The sequence below is a fragment of the Anomalospiza imberbis genome, chromosome 1, assembly GCF_031753505.1.
Source record: "Anomalospiza imberbis isolate Cuckoo-Finch-1a 21T00152 chromosome 1, ASM3175350v1, whole genome shotgun sequence".
Lineage (NCBI taxonomy): Eukaryota > Metazoa > Chordata > Aves > Passeriformes > Viduidae > Anomalospiza > Anomalospiza imberbis.
This window is the reverse complement of record NC_089681.1, coordinates 65612069-65634430: the sequence shown is the minus strand read 5'-3', so window position 1 is coordinate 65634430 and position 22362 is coordinate 65612069. Positions and strand designations below refer to the sequence as shown.

At 38.8% G+C, this 22362-nt stretch overlaps 1 protein-coding gene across 11 annotated transcripts in view; it reads right to left on the bottom strand.

The window, feature by feature from the left end:
- MOCOS (molybdenum cofactor sulfurase) overlaps positions 1 to 22362 on the bottom strand; it is a 223742-nt gene that overhangs the window by 35669 nt on the left and 165711 nt on the right. For all 11 annotated transcript variants that reach the window (XR_011000724.1, XM_068195409.1, XM_068195381.1 and 8 more), the window contains 2 exons: positions 19879 to 20078; positions 553 to 669 (listed from right to left, as the gene is read on the bottom strand). Coding sequence is in view for 10 of the 11 variants with exons in the window: in XM_068195409.1 (XP_068051510.1) it covers positions 553 to 669; positions 19879 to 20078 (317 nt within the window). In the remaining variant the exon portion in view is untranslated. The remainder of the gene's footprint in view (positions 1 to 552; positions 670 to 19878; positions 20079 to 22362) is intronic.

The following is a 22362-nucleotide window of genomic DNA, read 5'->3' as shown; positions in this document are numbered from 1 at the left end:
AAACAGTCTTTACATTCATATTCTAAAAATATAACACATAAGTAATCTAAGTAGATCTCATCTAAATTTGCTTCATTCTCTGAGATTCACTGTGTATTTTCCTTTATTTTTTCCTATCCAATTTGCATATGTATTTTAAATTTTAACACCCAACAGCAACAGGTCAACAAGACTTGAGCATTAGTATGTACAATAATGAATTAGGATACTTAAAGAAAAATATGAAAGGAATTGTCCAGGAAATTCTGTTCTGCTGGAAGTCTTGATATCATGCAATTATAAAATCAAACAATAAGGCCCAATTTCCTATTCGCCAGTGAAATAATAACAAGCAACACATACTTCTCTGCATCCATGAAATGATTTTGTTTCGATACCTCATTTCAATGACCTGAGTTTCAATCAATTTTGTTCTTTAACAAAGAACCAAAGGAGTTGAAAGCTTAAAGAAAACAAGTAAAATTTAACTTCATTCATAAAGTCACAGAGAGTCAAAACCATGGGATGTGTTGCGCTTTAGCTTTTAACTTCTAACCACATTCAGAAACTCACCTGCAGGTTCCTTTGGATGTCCTCATTGCTTATGCCCAGATGCATCTGGCAGGCTCCCGTGTTACAGAAGCAGCCTGTGCGAACGTGTATGTTGTGAAGACTCGCCATGCTGTCCACCTTCCCAATCCAGCAGAAGATACAGGAGAAGAACGAAAAATAGACATTTTAAAGTGGTCAACAAGATACAGTGTTCTAAAGGTAAAAATCGATGGAGGTAAATTATGTCTCTAAACAATTACAAATTACTGCAGCTTTTACCATTCCCATACAGATTTAGTATTTTTCAACTTTGTTACTTCAGCCAGAAGAAAGCAGTGGTAGGAGCAGAGCGGGTTACCTTACCATTGAGCAACTACTCCACACAAAATACACACAACCAAGTCCTGAGCCTGTGAATGCCAGTACATCTGCTGAATTTTAAAGCTGTGAACAGGTTTATTCACATCAGTGCTGCTAATTACAGACCTGCAGCCAAGTGATACTCAGTGTCTTAACAGAGCCACCACCAGCAACTGCCTCTGAAGACTGAAGAGAAGCCTGGGGCACCTTTTCAGGTAGCTAAAGAAAACCTTGTGCTCCAAGGATCTGAAACTGCAAGTCCTCATCACAGAAACTGATGGCATCCACAGGATTTTGACATACAAGTGCTGGAAGGATCAGTATCTCAGTAAGCAGTAACATTTGCTAGGACAGGGAATGGACTGGAATATTTCTTTGAGTCTTGCACACAGAACCGCTCAATCTACCAGGTCGCTGGTGCATTTCTTCCTCGTGCTGTTTGGCATTACACCATTTCTTTATCATCCACAGAATACTGAATGGGCAGAAATACAATACTTGATGACAAACTGGAATGAATAAATAATGGGAAGAAATGAAAATTATGTGCAAAGCGAACAGAAGATTGTGCCCATATGTGCCTCAGAAGGAGACATATATATGCATGCACTAGGAGGACAGCACTGCAAGTGATACGGATTGTCAGGGTTTCATAGCACATCTAAGAAACACTACAGAGATCTGTTGTAGATGTTGGTGAACTTAATGGGAAGAATGATGATGTCTGACTTATTTCAGAAGGCTGAATGATTTCTTTATTATAATTATGCTATGATACATTAATATACTATATAAAAGAGGATACTAAAAACTACATGCTACTCTCTCTATCATATCTAACTCCCTCACAACTCGTGACCCTGTTCTCCAGAGTCCAGACACAGGTGGATCCGATTGGCCATCAGGCCCAAACAATCCACTGTGATCCAACCAGGCATTCGCTCTAGGTAAACAATCTCCAAACACATTCCACAAGAGAAAAACAAGGAGCAGAAATAGAAATTGTTTTCTCTTTCACTTCTCTCTGTGCACCTTTATAAAAATCCTGAGAGAGAGAGAAATGTGCTTGCCACAGAGATCCTCTTAGCACAGCTAAGAAACCATGGGACCTCAATGCAGGGACCTGGAAATGCTTTATATTGATGTCAAAAAGCAACAGCAGCAGCTGATAAGATTAGCTGAGCTACCACCAGCTATTTCTTTGATGAAAAATGATGAACATTCCTGGTCAGGACTGCAAGAAAGGACAGACAAATAAATGCATGAAATCCGACCCCCATCTCTGCCACAGACTCCCAAAACAACCTTGCACAACTTGCATTAACCCCTCTTTGTGCTTTTGCTCCTTGTCTACAAAAGGAGAGCAGAGAGCCCTGCCAATGACCACGCTGCAGACTCGGGGGACTCCGCTGTACCAGGGACAGAATCCCCCATGCAGGAAGTTTGGGCTCAGCTGGATGCACAGCAATAGCTCAGCCTAAAGGGGATGGAAAGGGAGTGTCAACCAACTCATACTAGCCACTTCCTTAACTGTGAGCCCATGCTTTGTCTGAGGTATCAGTATAAATGTTCAACCTAGCTTTTGTAGCTGGCTAAATCTCTACTGGCTTTTATTATTTTTAACATAAATTCCCTCTGTACAGAACAATGGCCCAGTACATATACCAAACACTTTCTGGTATAATTCACTATATCATCTGTCTTGATATGTCAGTCTTCCATCTTCTGATATCTCTGAGTTTAACTCTGTGCACCAAGCACCTTTAAAGTCACTATCTCAGTGGCTAGAAAACCCAAGCCTTCTGTTAGAACTTACTCCATGCTGAAATAATTCAACCTAAATAGTATTTAGCTCTGTTAAAAGCAGCTCAAGCAGTTATTGCTTTTTTTTTCATGTGTGGGGCATAAGGGTCTCTGCACAAAAATATGCTGTATACAAAAAAAATTCTACATCGCTATAGCACACAAGTTCTCAAGTTCACATTTAAATGTTTTCTGTGCCAATAGTTCAGTTCAAAATTGTTTGATTCTCCAACACAGACATAACCAAAATAACTCTGTATCTACAGACTTGGAAAGCAGAGAATACAATCAGCCCCAAGATCCCTATTGATGATTAATGCCTTGGAGAATATCTTATGTTTAAAGCATGTTTCTCAAATTGAAGTTTTAGTCAAAGGCATCTGTTGAGAGAGACTGTTGTGGTGTTGCTAGCTTTGTTTTGTCAGAAGACTTGAATATGGGTACAGTGACATTTTCTTGATGTCTTTTTTAATTTAGATGAGAAAAGTTGTCATTCTGCCATAGCACGGTTTGTCATGGTGCTAGTGACTTGTGGGTGGATCTGTCATTCTGTTAATCATGACAAGCAAGGAAAAATCATGACATACTTCACTGCTGAAACAGTACAGTGTTTGGGCTTACTTACTCAGTATACAAAAACCTTTAAAATATAGAATCCTTTTACTATTAATACTTTTTAAAAGGAACGTTTCTGGGGCAGCCTTGTCTATCAAAATATATGTAGCATAATATAGTTTCCATGACACATCTTCAAGGAATTACAAACAGGATTTTAAATTTTTTTTAAAATTTTGTCAAATAAATTATTACTGTTCTTGAATGAACAGTAATTTCACTCTAGCCATGCAATTCAATCCTCACCTACAATAATACTTTAACTGTAATATATATCAATCTGTACATTAGACCAGGACTACTGAGACTTAAAAACACAATCATTAGAGGAATACAGGAAATATGAATCAGGAGAAAAAAGGTAAGTTATGAATAGCTTTAGTATTAACTGAAGTTCATTATCACCAGTGTGATAATATGCACAGTTTTTGGGAATGTGATGCACACTTTTCACTGGAAACAATGACACCATGTAAAGAACCAGAAAAGTCAGCACTGCAAAAATACCCATCCCTTGAATAGATGCTTCGTTTTCCCTTGGACATATGTTCTGATTTCTTCTAGTTTAGTTTCACCCTGGAAATACACTACTTAGGGAGTGAATTTAATCTCTTTCTGCAGTGCTATCGCATAGCAAAACAAATACAACATAAAACATCTGTTACAGTTATTTTGATGAAGAAAAGCTTCCTTAAATAAAACACATCTTTAAAATTGCCATAAGGAGCAATAATGTATATTGAGCTCAGGGTTATGAAATACAGAAAGTCACTTGCAGTCCTGTCTGTAACACCATAGGGTGACTTTTGGGAGCCAGGAATGAGTTCATCAATGAAGGCACAGAAGCATGAATGGTACTAATGGTAAGTACACAGCTTAATGTACTTGGATTGTCAGTTTTGGTGATTCCCTGGCTCTGATACTTGGAATGATTGTGCCTTGGTCTTTAAGAGATTAAAGACTACAATTAAACTGCAAAACAAATGCAGAAATCTTGCAGCATTTTACTGATTTCTGTCAGTGAGGACATGGTAATCAAGCCATCATGCTATCTTAGAGTCCTTTCTGTCTCTCAGAGCCCCTTGGCATTCATTACTTTTTCTGAAGCTCTTTACTGTGGGCCTGTAGACTGCTTCACACCCCAGCACTTCTGATGTCACACTGTCTTGATTTTTGACAAGCAAAATGGGATTTTCACACTTCCAAGTCACGGTCTTCAAAGTTAATAAATATACGTAAAAGAAGTTTGCCTAAACCATTTTTTTAAAACAGTTAATTATTTTCCATCAGTGAGGTCTTCTTCCGTGTTGCCAGATTGATCAAATGCTCACATTTGGGGTTTTTTTTCATAGTGGTCTATCTGATAAATACATTTTTTAAAATATAAATAATATTGAAATTGAGAGCTTTCACTTTAATGCATTACCCTACTGTAGTCCCCTCTTGGAAATCTGGTATTTCAATTGTTACTCATTAGCTGGAAAGCTCTGAGAAGAACTGAGATTCTGGTCTGTTCTGCTTTCCCATTCCCTGTCACACAATGCACTGGTGACTTCTCTGTGTTTGCTAAAGGACTGACTTCTGCTAACAATTCACTTCAGGGCTTCTGAGGCACTCAGTGAAAGCTGTAAGTTTTTCTCTGGCTTCAGGTTCCATTGAAATAAGTCTGAGAATGATACTTGCTGTAGGTATGTATACACTAAATGAGAATAAAGATTTACAAATAGCACATAATTTTGCATTATTCCTAATCAACTAAGTCTAAGACTTTCAGTAAGAATGATGAATGCTTTAAAACGCCTGCTGAAGTCATTCCCATAGGATGCAATTCCGTAGCTCTTATTCAAGCAAGTACTTATTTGTGTAAGTTATCACAAGAATTATTCACATTAATAAAGAAACTTTTTATGATACGTCGTGAAGTGTTTGGGAAAAAAAAATCATATAATTCAATACTGGCAAGTACTGTCCTTCAGGTATTGGCATTAGGACTTCTCATTCTGCTTTCTACAATGCCAATGCCCAAGTATCAGAGCAGTTTGTGTGTCTGATGGATTTGCTCATTACGAGAATTTCATTGCACACCATTGATGGCTGGTTATAAAACAGGCTTCAAGATGCTGTTCTCCACATCCACTGGTAAATTAATTCACTGATTCATGGCATGGAATTGGAGAGAAAGTAAGCTAGCTCTTTCTGTCATCCAGCATTTGACTGTGAAACACTGTTGCTGATGCAAATGCATACTTAATCTTGTTAAAGACAATTTAATAAGAAGTAGGTCAGAAGGAAAAAAAAAAGCCAGAACTTGTTTCCAAACCATTTAGTGTGGGGGGAGGGGGGAGAAGGAGGAATTTTAGTTGAGTTACAGTTTCATTAACTATTTTAACTGCATAGTTTTCTGCCATAAAGGCTTTTTTTTTTTTCCATCTCAGAGAAATAATTTCTATGTAGGCAGATTCTCTCAGTATTGAGTAATCTGATCCTCTCCTTTTTGCCTCTCTAGTTGTTGACAATGGTTTAAATTAACCAAAGAGAGGACGTATATCTCTTTTTAGTCTTCATCCATTCACCACTTACTCTGACCAAAATCTCTTTGGTAGAAGGCAGTGAAGTATTAGACAGAGATATTGAAATATACTAATATTGTCAAGTTCAGTGTCCTGAATATACTTGTTCAGTATAAATGCTATCTTATCAGGAACTTTATAGTCAATGTGATAATTTTCTCAGCTAGTTTTAAAGACAGTCAAATAGCAGGTAAGATTGCATGGGAGATAAGCAAGCTGGAAATATTAGTAAAATTCAAAATATGTGGGTTGCCACTCTGCAGGAATTCTCATTTAGGAGATGCCATATACATACTGAACTGCAGGTTCTTCATGCATAAAGGAGTAACAATAATTTTACATTTCTGACAACCAGAAGCTAGAAGATTTCTTGGGGATAGGGTGGCTATAAAAATGAAATGAAATGATGAAACACAGTCTTGTTAATGGATAACCTAACATTTTTTTCAACTGTTTTTTTTTCCTGCTGAATATACAAGTGAATTTGAATCCAGCTATTTGAAATGGAACAGACTGATGAGTAAGCTAAACACTTTGGTTTTCTTTCTTTGATTTGGTGCCTTAATGACCATAGGTCTCTCCAACCAATGACACCTTCTCTTCTGTTTCTTTTGGTTTATTTTCCCTCCAGTTCAAACTGAATTCATTGACAATGAAAATCTGGTTCACTAAAATGATAGCATAGAAAGGATGGATTTCAGGAAGAAAGAAAAGCAAAGGAACTCAAGCCCTCAGTGGTTTCCTAACTGACTTCAACAAAGCATCCTCTCATGAGTCATAGAAAAACATCTGTATCTCTCCATCCCATTGAGCATCCTCAACTATTTTGTAGGCTAAAGGCTTTCGGTCAAATTGCTGCTGGTCAGAAATGTTGAAGCTAGACGTCTTGGTTTGGAAAAACAGGTGTCTGTTAAGGAAGACAGAAGCCTCCCCTGAAATGGAAAAAATGTAGACCCGTTCCCTCTGAATTGTTATAAATTTGAAATTAAGGGGGGCTCTCAGGCAAAAATATGGGAGCAGGAATAACAGTTCTTTATTAGGGAATAAAATAAAAAGATAAAATAAACAATGCAGTGAACCAAAACAACACTGACAGAGTCAGAATACAACCTGACACCCTGTTAGTCAGGGTGTTGGCAGCAGTCCAATTGGGAATTATGGCTGCAGTCCTCCTGCAGTGTCAGGTGTGGTTCTGTTGGAGCAGTGATCTTGTAGAAAAGGGTGTAGTCTTCCTGCAGTGGAAGAGGCAGCTATTCCTCGGAGAAATCCAGTGCAGGAAAAGCTGTGCTGCTATTCTAGAAACTCAAGATTATATCCAGGTAGAAATGCTTGGCTCCTCCCTCTGGGCGGAGCATCTCACAATGGGATGTTATAGTTCTTATCAGTCATGCAGTGACATTCAATAGCCCATTATCAGCAGATGTCTCCCCTGAGAGAGGATTGGTTGTGGAAGAGATAAGGAAAACTGCCTACTTAACAGAAGACAACTGCCATACAGATGGCAAAGAGAATACATCTTGCCTTTCAATCTGGGACACCAGAAAAAAACCACACAGAAGACTAAGCTATAACTCATATCAAGAGAGATAAAGGGGAATGTAGCAGACTAATACAAGTGGAAGCAATGCCTAGGAATAAAAATGTGCAGTGAATGCTACTGAAAGTCCAGTGACATAGGTTTAATTCATGTCACAGTCAAAATCTTCTCCACCTTTTCCTCTTTCTTTTAAGGCACTTAATTCCTCTTCTGTCTGTATCTAACCCCTCAAAACAGGAATAATAGAACACAGGGAGATTGCAGGGTCAAATTCCCATATTACTTTAATTACAGTCACAGGATCCTCTACAGTGGTTTGGTGGGGTAGAGGGGTGTGGGGGCAGGAAGATGAAAAAGGAAGCAGAGTAATAGAAAAGGTGGGGCTGATAGTAAAAGGGTTTAAAATCATGGGGATCTGGGGAGTTAGAAAGAAAACTAATCTTAGTAGGCCCTGGGAAAATACCCTGGGAAAGTATAGGCCTTATACTTGCTAGAACTGCACCTGTGTAGCTGGTATATGATAAATGATGGAATTGTTAGATGTGATGATTCTTTAGTAATTAAATATAAATACTGTTTAATCGTAAGAATAATCATGGGAAACTGTGGTCAGGGGCTTGAGAAAATCACGGGATATTCATGCTTGGATAAAGTCAATGTATATAATAGAACAATATAAGCTTAATAATTAATAAGTAAGTTATATAACGATAGAATATAAAATACGTTCAGCTCGAAAGCCATCTCGGAGTCAGATTTGGGTCTGTACTGTACCCCTGATTCCCAGAGCTCTGCAATAAAAGCACCTGCATATAATCATATCCTGTGATTATGTGTGTTCCTGAACACTAACAGGGCCAGTCTCTTTTTATCTTGAAAGAATTCAGATGGTGGAATGAAACTAGACACTGCGTACATTCAAAGGCAGCTGATCTACTTTTACCAAGATCAAGGACAAGGGAATCCAGTGGAAGCTCTCAAAAGTGCAGTTCTTTTCCTGGTACCATGTGGTTTTTTCCCACCTTTCTCCCATGTGACAAAGTCTGTAGTTTAGAACCACAGTTTGGCCTTGCTACCAAACAGAAAGTATTTAGCCTCCCTCATTCATCCTGGATTCTTTCATCTGAACAACTATGAGCATCTTTCTTTTATCTCTTTTTGTTTCCTTAGCAACGTGCAAGGACACTCCAGAGAAACAGCGTCAGACAACACCTTCAGTCTAGTCTTTCATGAGGCTTTCTAACCTTGATCAGCTCTGATGTGCAGTTTAATAGTAGGCAATTTCAGGCACACTAACTCATATGTGTCTTTGTCCCACTGCAACAAGATAAAACAGAAAGAACTCAGCCTGTACTCTGTCACTATTACCTCAGCAAGAAGACAGCTTTATTACGTACTAACCACGTCTGCATTTCTCACATTGAGCCTCTGAAGTACAGCACCTCCTTATGTTCAGTCAGTGACCAACCATTATGATTATGTTTAGACCTAGATCAGTGAAGCTGCCTCCTATATTGTGTGCTCCTTTTTGCAAGGGCTGTCTTTGAGCACCTAGTGCCAGGTCACAATAGCAGAGATCCAGACTGTAATGATTTCTTGCCAGTTTGAAGAAACAAGGTGCCATTTATTGACACGCCAGTGTAGTTTACTGCATTGCTGCTATCTCCCTGGTCCAAGACATCCACAGCACAATTGGAAACTAATTCAAACCAAGGAAATCAGTATATGTTTAACAGGAATCTTCACAACAATCTTTTTGTCCTTATAATCTTGTTTGCATTCTATTGTGCTGGTCCATCTGCCATTCCTGGCTTCCTGAAATCAATGGCTAAATCCATAGCTAAAATCAATAGTGAGTAATCAACTCAGCAATTTTTAGGTAGCTATTGGGAAGATGGCCAAAAATCCCATTAAGCAAGTTAGAGAACATTTTTCTTTCCCTGAGTCATCAAAATTAATATAATGAGTGGTTATGCTTCTAAAAGCATTAGTGTAACTAGCTCAGAGTCATATGACCATTGCTGCAAAGCCATTCTTAGCTGGAATTAAAAAATGCTGGATTTCCATTTTCTGTGGCCCAGATGAAAAAAATGCTGCACTTACAAAACTGAATGATTGTTTTACATGGAAGTAAAAAGAAACAGATGGGGAAAAAACCCTAAAAAGTCTAAATATGAAGAACAACAAAAACGTCTTGCTTAATAACTTTTTATGAAGATTTGTTTCAAATAGGTTAAATGTAGTAGGAGGTTTCCCCCCTCATTGCCCACTTTCTCCTGTAGGGATGTGGTAGGAATTTCCAGACAAGTGCTGACAACTAGTACCAGGCTCTGGTCAGTTTGATCCAATTGACTTGGTATCAATTTCCTGTGCATGGGAAATGCTGTAGCTCGTTCCTTTTCTTCAGTCCTGTAATTCACATGTTGCCATTGCTCTAATTCTGTACCCTATGTGTACAGTGGGCTGGAGATGATCTTCTAGTGAAACTAAAAATATTGTCTAAGACACAGATAGCAATTACTTTGAGAAATCAAGCCACTTCAGGTATTGCCTGGTCCCTTGTCGTGGTTTGACATGGAAGTGATTTTTTTTTCAGGAAGTTGGGTCAAACCAATCAGTGGTCAAGTTTGGATATTGGCACCTGAAGTGACCACTGAAGATAGGGATACGCCTCTGAGAACACAGGGGGTTAAAAGCAAGAACTCCCAAGAGCTCGCTCTTTGGTTCCGGTCAAGGTGCTGTGCGGACCTCCCCTGCCCAGCCATGGGGCTGGGTGGGGGAGGGGAAGCCATGCGGCCTGGTCGAGGTGAGCCGAGGGGTAGAAGGACTGGAACCGAGCCAGCTCCTGTAGACGGAAGGGTGGAGAGAAGCGGAGATGTCTTTGTCATCCCCCCCCCAGAGGGAAGAGATAGAGAGTCCGGACGGTACCTGTAACTTTGCCGGCGCGGAGGAGAAGGGGGGGGAGGAAGGCGCCCAGCCTTGGCCTTGGAAGTCGGCTGCTGGGCAGAGATATCAGCCGTCCAGGGAGTCTGAGCTTTTAACCCTTTCCTGAGAAATGAAGGCTTTGTGAAATATTACTCCTCCTTGATTTGAAGTAGAAGAGAGACAGTCTGGGATCCGAGATGATGGAAAAAGAAATTTTCGAGTTGGAAGGAGATGATGGAGTGGCTTGTGGCTGGACTTCTCTTGTTAGCCATAGACTGAACCAAATTCTCCTAACAGAAGCTGCACTTAGGGTGGTGCGTTGGTGTGCCAGGAGACCTGTTTCAGTGATCACCAGCAGAGGAGTAAAGAGAAAGTGTGGAAAAGCCCTCTATCTTCAAAGAAGAAGAAGAGGAGAAGAGGACCTCTGTTCTTGGACCCTCAGCCCCAGGGGAAAATGGGGGGGACTGTAGTCCCAAAATGAGAAACTGAACTGTTGTCTCTTTTGGTTCATGGCAAAGCATCCTTAAAAGAGCCCTATGAGCAGTCTGTCCATGCCCGGTGGTGAGAGCACTGTGACATGGAAAGGAGAGTGTCACCATGACAGATTTTCTCTGGGCAGTCACCATGTGTGACATGGAAACACAAGGGTGGCAATTGTGTTTCCTGGGGGGGGTCTGTGGCACAGGAGAGACTCCTGTCTCCCTTGAAAGATTAAGTGTTTGAATATCTGAAGGGTGGCAACTTGATTAAGATCCTGGGTGGTGTCTCACGGTTAAGTTTGTTTAGAAATTAAGTGGGAGGAGGAGGGGTGTTTTGGGAAGTCTTCATCCAGGATTTAGTGTTTGTAGTTTTCCTAGTAGAAGTAGTTTAATAAAGTTCTTTCCTTAGTTACTAAGTTTGGGCCTGCTCTGCTCTGTTCCTGATCACATCTCACAGCAATTATTTTAAAAAGTATATTCTCATGGGGGCGCTGGCATCACGCCAGTGTCAAACCATGACATTTTTGGTTCCCTGACCGGGAATCGAGTTCTGGGTAAGATAAGATGATGATAAGATGAAGACTGTGAGATGAGATCAAAAAGGAATAAGAGCAAAGCATGTATTAGGTTATAATGTAGAAGTGTGTTAGATGTAATTTTGATATAATTTTAGAAATGTGTGTTCTCAGAAGCGAAGGGTGGAGTGTCGTGGTTTGACATGGAAGTGATTTTTTTTTCAGGAAGTTGGGTCAAACCAATCAGTGGTCAAGTTTGGATATTGGCACCTGAAGTGACCACTGAAGATAGGGATACGCCTCTGAGAACACAGGGGGTTAAAAGCAAGAACTCCCAAGAGCTCGCTCTTTGGTTCCGGTCAAGGTGCTGTGCGGACCTCCCCTGCCCAGCCATGGGGCTGGGTGGGGGAGGGGAAGCCATGCGGCCTGGTCGAGGTGAGCCGAGGGGTAGAAGGACTGGAACCGAGCCAGCTCCTGTAGACGGAAGGGTGGAGAGAAGCGGAGATGTCTTTGTCATCCCCCCCACAGAGGGAAGAGATAGAGAGTCCGGACGGTACCTGTAACTTTGCCGGCGCGGAGGAGAAGGGGGGGGAGGAAGGCGCCCAGCCTTGGCCTTGGAAGTCGGCTGCTGGGCAGAGATATCAGCCGTCCAGGGAGTCTGAGCTTTTAACCCTTTCCTGAGAAATGAAGGCTTTGTGAAATATTACTCCTCCTTGATTTGAAGTAGAAGAGAGACAGTCTGGGATCCGAGATGATGGAAAAAGAAATTTTCGAGTTGGAAGGAGATGATGGAGTGGCTTGTGGCTGGACTTCTCTTGTTAGCCATAGACTGAACCAAATTCTCCTAACAGAAGCTGCACTTAGGGTGGTGCGTTGGTGTGCCAGGAGACCTGTTTCAGTGATCACCAGCAGAGGAGTAAAGAGAAAGTGTGGAAAAGCCCTCTATCTTCAAAGAAGAAGAAGAGGAGAAGAGGACCTCTGTTCTTGGACCCTCAGCCCCAGGGGAAAATGGGGGGGACTGTAGTCCCAAAATGAGAAACTGAACTGTTGTCTCTTTTGGTTCATGGCAAAGCATCCTTAAAAGAGCCCTATGAGCAGTCTGTCCATGCCCGGTGGTGAGAGCACTGTGACATGGAAAGGAGAGTGTCACCATGACAGATTTTCTCTGGGCAGTCACCATGTGTGACATGGAAACACAAGGGTGGCAATTGTGTTTCCTGGGGGGGGTCTGTGGCACAGGAGAGACTCCTGTCTCCCTTGAAAGATTAAGTGTTTGAATATCTGAAGGGTGGCAACTTGATTAAGATCCTGGGTGGTGTCTCACGGTTAAGTTTGTTTAGAAATTAAGTGGGAGGAGGAGGGGTGTTTTGGGAAGTCTTCATCCAGGATTTAGTGTTTGTAGTTTTCCTAGTAGAAGTAGTTTAATAAAGTTCTTTCCTTAGTTACTAAGTTTGGGCCTGCTCTGCTCTGTTCCTGATCACATCTCACAGCAATTATTTTAAAAAGTATATTCTCATGGGGGCGCTGGCATCACGCCAGTGTCAAACCATGACATCCCTTTTATCAGGTAAGCAGTGATATGAATATGTATTGAACCAGCTGTGTGTATATACAAATGTATCCGCCACTTGATATCTGAAGATTTGACAGTATTTAACATATTTTCTCTCCACTCCTGTGAGGTGAGTGTAAATTGGGAAAATAAGGCATTTAATCCCTCAAGGTGATACTGAAAGCCTACAGCAGAAGGAGGGCATTTCACCTGGCTATTGCCAGGTCCTTTTTACTAATCTAAGTCCATCTGAACAATTCCTTAAGACATTACTAAAGGAAAAAGAAGCTTTTAAAAACAGAAAAGTTTGGTTGTTGTGAAACCAAAGCAGTGTACTTACAGTATGAAAGCACTTCAGAACTGGCTATCACCATGATATTTACCTAGAGCAGCTACTTTTTGTGCATTTCCCATCCTGCCTCACACCACTTTGTCCTGTGTTACTTTTGTTTGCAGACCTGTCCAAATACAAACAGATGGAGTAAGTTCTATGTGCATATACTGCTTTGTCTCTTCCCTTGTCACACCTCACCCATACAACACTGCTTCATGCTTCTTGTCCAGTTTTCCCCCCGTCTTGGATGTCTGAAATCCTCTTTATTTCTGCTTTTCTGCCCAAATTGGTGTCTCTTTATTTGCCCAATACATGTAATAATGGAGTCATGCTGCAGTGCGAGAAATTTAGTTTAGTACCAGGGAATATTTTGCAGTACTGAATATAGTGCTGCATGTAAAATATAAAAATTGCTGCCATCTCCGAGAGTGTAATCATGGTGTGGTTATTTGTTTCTCACTTTAATGAAGTTCCAGAACAAATTGCCTCTGATAAGAAAGGTTTAAGTAAAGATGACCACGCAATTCTAAGATATATTTTTCTCCCTCTACACCTCAAACCACAGGGTTGAATTTAGCTTGGCTGCTTAAGCTGCTTACGTGAAAATTCACTAACATAGAATGCTTTGGATACAGAAAGATAAATAGGATTAAAAGGAAAATGAAATTTTGTTTTTTGGGGGAGTCTCATTTTGATTTTGCCTTCTTCAAGCAAGGTGCTAATAACACCAAGGTTGTGGGGTTTATCCCTGTATGGGCCATTTACTTAGGGTTGGACTTGATCCTTTCAGGTCCCTTCCAACTCAGAATGTTCTGTGATCTGGAACTAAAGATTATACTACTAACATGTACTGCTAGCAGAAAGAGGCTACTGGAGTACAGAAGGTGTCACAGTGAGTGGTCGGATGTAAGTGATTTGAGGCCACATATTCCGATGGAAAACCCTGGTCTTTGCTTCAGAATGATAGAAAGCAAGGGAGAAAAGGAAAAACCCAGTGGATCATCAAGTCGATCCTTACTTTATATTAATTTAAGTGTGGCTGAGATGGAGGAAAGTGAGCAAGACAGGGGGCAAATACCATAATAAGAGCAGTCATCAAACCTTTTTATAGATTTAGACTGAAGGGATGCACACTAGAAGTTATCTCTTGAGAAATGTTGATTTTCTTCCTTTTAATTGAGAAGTGGGTGAAGAAAGTAATCTCAAAGTCTAGACCTCCCTTCACTCTATCTGGATTGATGAAGGTGAGCCAGGACATGGTAATGTAGGCTTCTAGGCAAAACTGATTATAATCTATGTAAGCAGGGTTCTCAGTCTTGAGAGGCAAAACTCATTCATATGCAACACTGCAGAAGAGCCTTCCTTAGGCAAACCAAAATGTTTACATTCGCTGTCTTTGGCAGCTATTCCTGTAATAGCAGTTTGTCTATCACACACAAGTGTGAAGTGGTAGGCAAGAAGGCTGAGACTGCTAATGGACTGATGCTCATTCCCTTCCTGACAGGATCTTTAGGGGACATGACAAGCATATATGTTCCCACTAAGGGAACTTTTGTAGGTGAGCCTATCACAGCAAGTTACTTGTGCTTTAGGTTCAGGCTCCAAGCTAAGGTATGAAATAGCAGAGTAGGGATGGATGCTGGTAATCCACAGCTGAAATGTGAAATGATGGTCATTTTTCAAAAAACAGGCATGATAGTTTGCTTGCTTTTTAAAGCCTATTACTGGCTCCATTACACACAGGAAGAGAAAAAAAATATTGTCTCAGAAGATCGGAGTGGAAAAAGAAAAAGTTTGGTAAGGGAAGGGCCATTTTTCACTACTGGAATAATACTGAACTGAAAGTTGTGGCTGGGTAAGAGCTCTCCAGTGCATGTAATTCAACAAATGTTTCAGGTAAAATTCTATCTGGCCATGTGTGTCTTCTACCTCTTTCCCTTCTTCTGGCTTCCTAACTGACTTCATGGAATAAAATGTGAAGGGATTATAAAATCACTCTGAAATTATCAACTGAACATGCAAAGAGAATTTTGTAGGTCTCATCTCTCTATCAAGACAAAGAGAAGATTTTATAAATTATATTAGCATAGAAGGTCTCCCAGAGCAGACATGGTGATATTTTTTCACATCACCATGTGAAGTGTGAAGAGAACATGCAGCATTTGCACTTTGACCCAGTTGATAAGAAATCCACTTTTTTTGTGTGTATAATTGTTGTTTCAAATCTATGTTGTTCTCTTACAACTGTTCAATTTCTTTGACTTTCAAATCAGGTTGGACTTTATAGAGTTCTATGCAAGTTTTTGCTGAAAAAAAAAGATGGCAAGGATGCAAATTGAGGCTGAGTCATTGCTGTCAGTGTTTGAGAGGCTGAAAAAGACTTGGGGATGTCAGAACACATGACATTCATATATTGTAAATGCAGGTGAACCCAGTGGGAAGAAATGATGATGTCCAACTCCAGTTCAGAAGGCTGAATGATTTCTTTATTATAACTGTACTATAATACATCAATATATTATTTAAAGGAGATACTAAAACTACAAACCTACTTTTCTAACTACCATATCTAACTCCCTAGAACTCGTGACCCTGATCTAGAGAGTCCAGACACAGGTGGATCTGATTGGCCATCAGCCCCAAACAATCCTCACCAGAATCCAATCAAGCAATCACCCTAGGTAAACAATTCTCCAAGCACATTCCACATGGGAAAAACAAGGAGCAGAAATAGAAATTGTTTTCTCTTTCTTCTCTCTGTGCTCCTCTATGAAAAAATCCTGAGAGAGAAGAATGTGCCTGCCACATTCATATATGCTGAAAGCTGCAGATATTCTTTGTTAATGAATGAACTGATGATTCTCTGTGTGAAGAGTTTGCTGCATTAGCTCAGCACCACATATATATCTGTAACACCATCTTTTGTTACATCACAAGACCTCTTTAAAGTTTAGGGCTGATTGCTTTTCTTTTTCTGGTAGCCTCACAAGGAGGCAGAAGATTGCCAGTTTGCTGCTTTAATGTCAACTCTTCTGCTTCTATCCTGCAGTGGTCCTCCATCTCTACCCCTGCACTTTCACACCTTTCCAAATTACCAATCTGTCATCTGTCCACACTTCATTAGCAGCAAAAAACTATAATGTTGGGGAATTATCCATTCTTGACTAGACAAGTACATATGAAGAAACCATTTGGCAAAAAAGGCCATCTTTATGTCCTGGACCTGTCAAGTACACATCATAATTCAACCCCTGTTCATAATAGGGGCTTTTTGATGCTGCAGTGCAAATAAACACTTAACAAAATGACAGAGGTGCTACTGCAGAGGATAGGCATCTTGTGTGAAAAGAATACAGTTGTCGTCCCAAGTGATTTCAAGAACAAATTGCTATAGTGGTCTATGAGACAGCTTTACTGAAGGAAATAATTTTCATGGAAAGTATTTGGCGCAGCTCAAAGGAGGAAATTTAATGCAGTTTTAGTGCTCAAAGATGAGAGGTTTATGGAAATTTCAAAATGGTAGCAGTTTCTAGATAAAGAAATGTCTCATGAAAAATCTAAATTAAAACCAAAGCTTTTGAGTGACTATTTTGTTTGGAGTCCACAAATCCTTCTTATTTAATTGTTTTAATTACCATTTAGAGCAAAAAACTCTAAAGTAGTAATTAAACAGTCAATTAAACCAAAGATACATATAGTATACTATACAAGTTTATTCCAAGTATAATATTCTATGACAGTATTACCCTTCAATAGTCACAAAGAAACATTTAAACAAAAAAGCAATAGGAATTCAACTAACTTCTATAATTATTTCACTCTCACCCTGTCACTTCTTAACATCCAAATATTCTATATCATCTATATTGGGACAGGAGGCTGTAAAAAATGCTGCCATCTCTGAGAGTGCAATCATGGTGTTGTTATTTGTTTCTCACTTCAATGAAATACCTTCATTTGCTCTTCAGAGCTGCAATGAAAGTTTTAGTCAAAGATGAACCTTAGATTGTGGTTATCTCCTCTTGGTGCAATTGACCCTGTGTATGTAATTCAAGAGTGTTTGTGTTTACTGGCACAATCTTGTTTGCTCTGGTAATTAAGCTGATAACACTGACAAATGCATTTCAACCATCTGAGCAGGTACGAATAACTTTCTTCCCCATTGCTACACAGATGAAAGACATAATTTTTTCTCTGTTTTCATTTTTCAGCAGTGGTATTACACATCATGTATTTCACTACACGCCTTTCACATCCTAAATATCCTGGGCTTAGTTCAGAGTTTTGGATATCATGCCAATTATGCAAATCTTGAGGCTTAAATGTAAGCTTGGTATCCTCTGAAGACAGTGTCTACTTATGAAGTTTTTCTTGCCAATCTCAAGTGTTCCAAATAAACTGCTCCAACGCTCCTTATAATATTTTCTCTGGAATCAGTTGGCCATATTGTCCTTTTCAAGCTACCAAAAGTTAAAAGTCCAGGCACACTGTGCCCTACAATGGGCAATGGGCACATAACAATTGCCTGTCAGAGAGGCAAATAGAATTGGTTTGATGCCTGGTTATAGGTAATCAATTATAGATGGGATATCATTCATAAAGGAATAGGACATTAGGTCATTTCTCTTTTAGTGTGCAAAGATAACCTGAGTCATTAACTGGTGTCCACTCGTAGTGGGTAAATGCCATCCAATTTTCCCTTCATAAAAAAAAAAAAAACCCAAAATGTTTTCTGGGAGCCTTCAGAACCTGTGTTCTGCTGACTCCAATGGATTGCATTTGAACATTGTCCTGTGAAGTCGCATGAATGTGCAGACCATAGACACCACCAAAGCAGAGGCCACTATTTCACGTCCAAACAATTAACAAAAGTATTGGATTTAACTATGATTCAAATAAACCTATACAAATTTAGACATGCATGCAGGTATGAAGAGATTACATAGTCAGTTTGATTAAGCTTACTTTCTGTTGTATGTATTTTCTTTGTAGTCATAAACAAGAAGCAACAAAGGTTTTTCTCCCCCATAAATTCCATAAGGTGTCTATGAAAGAATTTCATTCCATAAAGAAGCCAATAATATATATATCACACATATTGTAGCTTTGGAAAGAATAGTGCTTTTTTAATTTCTAAAAGTCATTAAATTGCACATTATTTTAATTAAACAAAGTAGTCTAACAGGCACTGCAGATGACACTGGGATGCGTTTGAAAATTTTATAGCTCTTCATTCCATATACGCTAGAAATCCTCAGAATCTGGTGAACAGCACAATCCAGATCAATAAAGAAGCTCTTTATGAGCAGCCACTGTGGCAAACAGGCACAATGGATTCATAAGACTATGAAAGAATTTTTAATTTGAGGATATGGTTGAGTTTTAAAAAGTGAAACACGGATCAACCAATTTTACTAAAAAGTTGTGAAAATCAGAAATCAGAATAAAGGTTTTGATTTGAATCAAAGAACAGAAGCAACATTGAAGTGTTTGGGGAGTTTTACAAACTCAGTTGTGTTATTATCTCAAATCTTTTCTGAACATTGTCACACATATTGAAGGCTACATAAATGATTAATTAATTCCTAAAATGTGGACTGCTTAGAAATGAAATGTGGTGAACATTTGCTGCTATTTGATAGCATTGGCTAAAAAAGATTTATGTGAAAAAGAGCTTATTTAGTACTCTGTGTTTGGCCATCCCATGTTCATTAAAAAAATGTAAAACTCCACACTTGCAGCTACAAAACAAGTGCTTCACTTCTGCTCTCCCTAGTGAGAAATGGATTTCTTCTTGTATTCTTGTAGAACTATCTCCGTGTTCCCCTCATTATTCTATTATTTCAGGAAGCCAAGGGAAAAAGCAAGAAGCAAGCAAAACAAGAGCACTGCAGTTTTTTTGCCTTCTGCTGATGAGCAAGTGAGCAAATGTCCCCTATGTGACCCACTGCCTACAAGGTGCACAGCCACACACACAATTATGGTCACTCTCTGCTGAAGGGAGAAAAGCCTAATGAAGCTTCATCTTAAAGATATTTGGTATCCTGATGGATAAAGGCTACAAAAAGCTGCTGAGAAAGACAGCATTTAAGAATTTCTTGAGCTTGAATCTCACTCTTTGCACTGACCATTCAACTTTATTCCATGGTTGCTCAGGAATATTACAAGAATGTAATTGTTACAACTGAAGGGAAAAGAGAACTTTTTCATTGGTGACTTCAATACTCTGAGATCTAATTTCACTTGTATGTCGAAGCTCCAAGGCAGTTTCTTTATCAGCTTTTCCAAGCTTGCTCTTCAATTCCCAATTTTGAGTACTCTAGAGAAGGAAGCCAGCAAAAAATCAAACTGCCTAGTCCATGTATCCTCTTAAAACAGCCCACTTCCAAACTTCCTATTTGTGGAGTAATACATCTGTAAGATATTGCCTCTGGCTTTTACATATTTTGTATTATGCTAGCACTATTTATTGGATTCTTTTTCTACTGCTCTAAAATTGGTGTGTATATGCGGTGCAGAGCTATGAAGAAACAAGCCCAAAACCTCAGAAAGGACTACTGTGAATAAAAGATTTATTTTAGGATGAAGAATTCATTGTGAACATGCTTAAATTAAAGTACAACTGTAAACTCAAGTTAAGACAAGAGAAAAACATACCTGTGAAAAGCCGAGCACTTGTCCATTTTCATCCAGCACATTAAAATTAATGATTGGACCTTGGACATCAGGATTGCTGAAATCTGTATCACTGTAAATACGTACTACAGGAGCCCCATTGGCATATTTTAAGTTAGACAGCACAGTGTAGGTGTAGTGAGCTAATGCAAAGGTATGCTGTTTTATTTTCTCCATTCCACCTACAAAAGAAAAGTGCACATACTTGTCAGGTGCATTATTTTTATGGCAATGTAAAAAAAGGATGATTATTCAGAATATCGTAGTGTGAGGCAATTAGCACAAAATTGATAGTTTTGTGTTTCTTTAAATGCATGTACAATTTCAAAGTGTTTCTTTCCTCATGTAGAAGTTTCAGAAGTAGTGTTGCACCAAGGATTTATCTATAGTTAATCTACTGTAGAAAGCTAAAGTTTCACTAAAATGGTTTGCAGGAATTACAAGATTTATACTTCCGGTCTATACATAAAACTAAGACGTACTGGTACAAATAAACTGAAAAACAAGTTTTTCTCCAGATCTAACTCCGGAGATCATAGGAACACAGAAACCAAACTATTATGTCTGAGATAAAATAAAAATAATAAAGTTGTAAATGTAATGACAAAATTTAAGCATCATTTTACAAGGAATTTACTTGGAAAAAGGGCATTGTGAATTCTTCATTGATTACATACATGCACTTTGGTGGCTCAAGAGAAAATTTATAGACAAGTCTTCACAGAACTTGGCTTGGAAAAGGCATAAAGAGGAAATACACGTTTTTTGGGTTTTGTTTTTTTTTTTTTTTTTTTTTTTTTTTGGTTTGGTTTGTTTTTTTTTTTTTTTCTTCACTGTGGTTTGGAAGAGAGAACTGCAGAGAATTCCTGACAGATGAGGATCTCTTCATAATGTCAGCTCTTTGAGAAGAAGTTGTGTCTTTGCTAGATGTCCCTATTGAAGGGGCTTCTATTATGCAGACTGTGCACTGCACCATGGTGGGTCTAAAGCACGTGGAAAGAACAAAAACAAGTGAAGAATCACCAAAGACATCTTGAAGTAGAAGAGCATTTTTCTTATTGGGTTTTAGACCCAGAGTATTTTCTTTAACATTGAGTATCCTATTTAAGGCTCATGAGCATGTTTCACATTTTATTTTACCTTTTTTTATTAATACTTGTAACGATGTATCTCACACTTATTCTGCATATATTACTTCTATACCTGAGTATCTGGAAAGTTCCACACTTGAAAATTTGTAATCTTGTTGAGTTTGTTCCTTTATTCATAAAAAGACCGCATCATTTATGAATACAGATAAAGGAAAAAAATAAGATATAATTCTCCTGACATGCAGTTATTTCACTATTTTTTAGAGTTTCTCTATTATGTACTATTTCCTTTAGATAAGCTGGGAGAGCATATATTAAAAGCATAGTAACAGATTACATATAAGGTCGAAGTACATTTTTTGATGCTGAAGAATAATAAAGAGGTATAAGATATTTAATGAGATACTAACATGAAAAGTCCTTGCAAGGAAGCATGCCAGAAGCTAATCAGTGCAATTGCTAGATCTAGATGTTAGCTGCAGTAAACTTGGTAAGCATCTCTAGAACACTTTGGTCTGAAAGATGATTTGTATTTTCAGAATCTCTGAGAATAATAGATTGACTAGTCAGAAATGTCCTAGTCATTGTTGAATAGAAGTTAAGAGTCTTGAAATAGCAAAAAAGAAAACCAAAACCACACACACACACAAAAAGTTATTTCTGAGCATTTGCCAGAAAGTAGCTGTCTTAAGAGAAGTGACTGCCTTGTCAGCTTCTGAGATGTGCCTAATCTCCTGATTCAGAGCTTTTCCAAACTGACAGGAATCTTTTAATAGAAGATTAAACTACTGTCCTTGTGCCTGGTTTAAGAAATCACTTATTCAGAAATTTCAGTCATTCATTCACAGCAATCATCCCTGCTATCATTTCTATATTGTTTTCAGCTATTTTCCTTTAAAGTTTCTTAATCACATTTCCTTGTTCATTAGCGAAAAGCTGATGAGTCTTTTATTTATTCTGACAAATCCAAATGCAATAGCCTGCAGTTGCTTTCCTGCCCTGTGATTGGAGAAAGGAAGCTGTGTTGCCAGGGTCCCGTATTTTTAAGTAGCAGAATAGGTGGTAATTAGGTCTGATGTCACAGAAAACCTTGTGGAAAAACTGCCAATAATCTGAAATTTATTCTGACAGAAAAACGGATATATTTATTCTGACAGAAAAAGGGGAAAATAGCTGTGATTTATTTTTATTTTGTTCAACAAAATTATCTGTACTGTGTATTATATAAATCCAGTGCTTACTTCATCGCCCTCCTAGGAGCAAGAATGGAAGAAAGAGAAAATAAAAGCCAGAACAAATCTCTGTTTGAGAATAAAAGTAATAACACATCATAAGCCTTTTGTAAGACTTACAATTCAGAGAAATCGTTGATACT